At 40.3% G+C, this 4205-nt stretch overlaps 1 protein-coding gene across 1 annotated transcript; it reads left to right on the top strand.

The window, feature by feature from the left end:
* Positions 1-2395: 2395 nt before the first annotated feature.
* LOC130946011 (serine/threonine-protein kinase-like protein At3g51990) lies at positions 2396-3554 on the top strand. The gene is made up of 2 exons (XM_057874695.1): positions 2396-2691; positions 3071-3554. The coding sequence occupies exons 1-2, from the start codon at positions 2396-2398 to the stop codon at positions 3552-3554; spliced, it is 780 nt and encodes a 259-aa protein (XP_057730678.1).
* Positions 3555-4205: the final 651 nt, after the last annotated feature.

Raw genomic sequence — 4205 nt, 5'->3', positions numbered from 1 at the left:
TGATGGATCTTGGGGGAAGGCTATCGAACCACTTCATCGCTGCTTTCGACAAAGTGGTCGGGAAAGCCTTGCATCTCGTAGCGTCGGAGGCGTCAGCTAGATACATCCGACTTTTGAAGTTGCTAAGATGATGCTTTGGATCCGTAGTTCCATCATAGAGGTCCATATCAGGGCTTTTGAAGTTCGTTGGAACTTTTGCCCTCATTATGTCCTCGCTGAAAGGATCTTCTCCGCCTGGGGGTTGATCTTCTCCTTCGTCGCGGGAGTTCTTGAGGGAGGATTCTAGCTGCAAGAGTTTTCTTTCCAACTCTCTTCGCCGTTCCATCTCTTCTTTAAGGTACCTTTCGGTTTCCTTTTGCCTCTCCCGCTCTTGTTCCAATTGCTCCAGGCGGCTATGGACTAGTCCCATCAATTCTGTTACGTGGGATGGTCCACCCTTTTCTGATTCACGTCCATCTGAGGAGTTTACCTTTGGATTCTTCATTCCAGAGGTACCCTCTCTGTGTTGGTCGTTATCTTGATGTTGGGCTGTGTCTTCATTGTCGTTGCCCAGGCCTAGATTCTCTTGCTCAGAATCTGTTTCAACATGGCCTTCTTCATGGGATCTTTCTGCCATCAAGGGATGATCTCTCGGGTCCCCGGCAACGGCGCCAATGTTACGATGGGTAACCGGAGATTAGTCCAATGGATGGCGTTCGGCGGCCCAAGTGTATGATGGAGGAGGACTCCGTGTGGGTCCGCAACTCGGGAGGCTCCGTCCGACTTGTGCTCGCGTGTGAATGGGGGGTGGTACCTGCAAAGACACTCCGATGCCTAAGTTAGCAAGGGTGTGAGCAGGTCTTAGAGAGTATTGGACTTAGGAATACCTGAGGCGTGTCAGTGTACTTATAGTGGTGAGCCAATAACCACCGTTGGAGTAGTGCCGTATCTTTAGGATAATAACCGTCCCATTATCTTAGGGAGGTTAAGATATGGCTTTATGAAGTGGTTGGAGAGATTTCAGGGGCGGTTACTCATTTGAATGAGTATTTATCTGCCAGCTAATCTCGCAACCGACTTCTTCATACCAAGTCGGGGTTAACACCGACCTCTTGGATGGAGGTGGGTGCTTCGATAGGCTTAACCTAGTGGATCAGGCCTTTCGATTGGTCCTGGGCCCTTAACATTGGGCCAGGGTATGAACAATAACCCAAAACCAAATAAATATGCAAATTTGACATAATTGGATTACATGGGACCAAGTTTGTTAATCTTGTAATATTAGGCAAGAGCCCTCAATCATTCAAAAATTAAAAATTTCGGTCAATTAGAGACATAACACAGTTATAGCAATGCATAATAACATTAATAATGTGAAAGCAAATATTGACTTTTAAATATTGAACCAAAATTTCATAAGAATTCTTTGAGGCAAATTATTGAACACTTGGCATGCAAAATCATCAAACACATCAAATAGCACAATTGAGCATTTTCTCAACACCAATTGACAAAAACTCAACATTAACAATATACTAGCGGGAGCAGTTCACAACATTTTCAGAAAAAATATCCAAACAAATAGTTTTAATCAATCAATCAATTTAAAATTTTAAATACTTTTCAACAATTTAAAACTTAATACCTTAAATTTAATCTATCTTAACAAATTGATATCTACTAAAATAGAAAACTAAATTGAACTAACCATAAAACTTATTGAAATTTAAAAATAATAATAAACTAAACAAAACTCTCTCCCGTCCCTACCACCAACACCATATGTCCCACCATCTCTCACCTTCATCAACATTCTCTCATCTATCATCATTCTATGACCCTCATCAACATCATCAATCACAGCAATACTGTTTGTCTGTTACTATCTCACTCCCTTTTACTTCTTTCTCTTTGTTTTGCTCTTTGGATTTCTTATTAAATAAATTAATTACTGTTATTGTTGTTTTTAAATCTATTGATGGTAAAGAAAATTTGAGAGACATGACAACCATAGCTCTTGAAAATGAAGAAGAAGCTTACTTTTCTTTTGTCTGAAAAATTTATCTTTAAGCATGTGTCTTTTTTTTTTTTTTGCCCCTATTTCTTTCTTTAAGGCATGGTAACCATAGTTCTCGTCGATAAAGAAGCAGCATGTTTTTTGGTATTGGAATCAAAACCCTAAATTTTGATTGCAATAAATTATAATCTTTGGAAAAGAAAAAGAGAATTTTTGGTAGTGATATGAAGGGTGACAAAATGGGAGTGGTAAAGCGAATTGTGATTGAGGATAGTTGAAGGAATAGAGACTGAAAGAGAAGAGTCACCAGGAGAGAGAGAGAGAGAGAGAGAGAAAGGGGATGGTGGCTTACCACTGTGTGAGAGGGAAAAACAAAAGCAGAAGACAAGAATAAAGAAGATGGAGCAGAAATCAAACTCCGTGGCAACCAACTCTAATGAGAGGAGAAACCAAACTCTAAGAGGAGGAATCAACACTTATGGTACCGGGCTCCCCTCGACTTTCCATCCCCTCGTCTCCCTTGATGGCGAGGAAGTTTCTCAGATTAGTGAGAGCAAAGGTAGTGGCAGTGGCAGAAGAAGGAGCGAGAGTGAAGCAGAAAGCAATGTTGGTGGTGAGGAGAAAGGAGGAGGGAGAGAATATGATAGTGAGTGTGGTGGGAGATACACTGTGGGTGGTAGGGAGGATTTTGCTTTGTTTTTTTATTATTTTTAGGAAGAAGGGACAAAAGTACACTGAAAGTTCGTACGCTGGACAGTAATACACTTGAATCGTTTAATGAGTCACGCGTGCACAGTAATTATACACTCCGGCGGACAAAATTACCATTCCGGCCATCAGCGTGTGGCGTGGTTAGTTTGAGTGGACAGGTGGCTCTATTTTATCTTTGCTGGCACGTTCACAGTAAGTGACTTGGGCATTTAGTGCCAACTCAAAAAAATTAATTTATTTTAATGATTAATTAGGCAAAATTAAGGGTGAAACCCTAACATCTTCTTTCTCTTCCACCCCTTCATTGATTCACACCAAAAGCTTGAAACTTTGATTGATGGTGTACCTCAATTTTTCTTACAGGGCTGAATCCGCAGTTTCAACCTCCAATTCTCTCACACCATCACCTTCTTTTTCTTCTTCTTCAATCACCACCACTTCAAAGAAACAGAACAACAAAGAAAAAGAAAAACCCATCAAGATCCAACACTTCCATTACAGTGACCTTGAAGCTGCCACCAATGGCTTCTCAGAGCGCAAGATCCTCGGCAAAGGAAGCCATGGTTATGTCTATAAAGCTGTAATGGTTTCTTCTTCTTCCTTTGCATCTGCACCAGAGTTCATCATCAGCAACAACGAGGTTGATAACGAAATTGATATCTTGTCCAAAATCCAGAGCAATAACAGCAAGCTTCCAAATTGGGGAAGAAGGGTTCGTTTGGCATTGCAAACTGCAAAGGAAATTGATACCCTTCATTCATCAACACCACTTGTGATCCACAGAGATATCAAATCAACAAATGTTTTGATTGATAGAAACTTCAATGCAAGGTTAGGTGATCAATAATGCCCAAAAACTCAACCCTGAACAAATGCCCACAACCATATTCTTAATACACTTTATTTCACCCTTAATCATATTAACTGTCTTTTGTAACTGTTGCACATCTTCTTTCAATTCGATGGCACACTCTAGTAGCTCATTCATCTTCTGGTATGATTGTTTCAATGGCCTTTCTTCAGATACAACCTCTGTCCTCACATTTCTTATTTTTCCTTCTACTTCGTCCAGCCAAACAAAATACTCACAAGGATCTGTCTGGATTTCACTCTATTCCAGACTTGAGTACCACAGCTTTAATTCTGTTCAAATACTTGCCATTGTTGTACTCAAACTTCTTCTTCTTCTTCAACAACGAAGATCCGCCACCAACAGTGCTGCCATAATTTAGGAATAAAGAGCTCGATTTTTTCTAAAGTGAGCCCATATTCTTAGTTATTGGTTAAGGTGTTAGGGTTTCAACACATAGCATCTTCTTTCTGAAGATAAAAGAGAAGGAAGAGTTTATTTTAATTAATCATTAAAATAAATTGTAATTTCTGAGTTGGCACTAAATGCTCAGGTCACTCACTGTGAACGTGCCAGCAAGGATAAAATAGAGCCACCTGTCCACTCAAACTAACCACGCCACACGCTGATGGCCGGAATGGTAATTTT

The sequence above is a fragment of the Arachis stenosperma genome, chromosome 8 (assembly GCF_014773155.1).
Source record: "Arachis stenosperma cultivar V10309 chromosome 8, arast.V10309.gnm1.PFL2, whole genome shotgun sequence".
Lineage (NCBI taxonomy): Eukaryota > Viridiplantae > Streptophyta > Magnoliopsida > Fabales > Fabaceae > Arachis > Arachis stenosperma.
Note: the sequence above shows the minus strand (reverse complement) of the source record. Positions and strands in the feature narration are given on the sequence as shown.

Coding starts and splice junctions, on each gene's coding strand:
- LOC130946011 (XM_057874695.1), top strand. CDS start 2,396: ATGGAGCAGAAATCAAACTCCGTGGCAACCAACTCTAATGAGAGGAGA. Junction 2,692..3,070: donor GGTAGGGAGGATTTTGCTTT/GTTTTTTTATTA, acceptor TTTTTCTTACAG/GGCTGAATCCGCAGTTTCAA.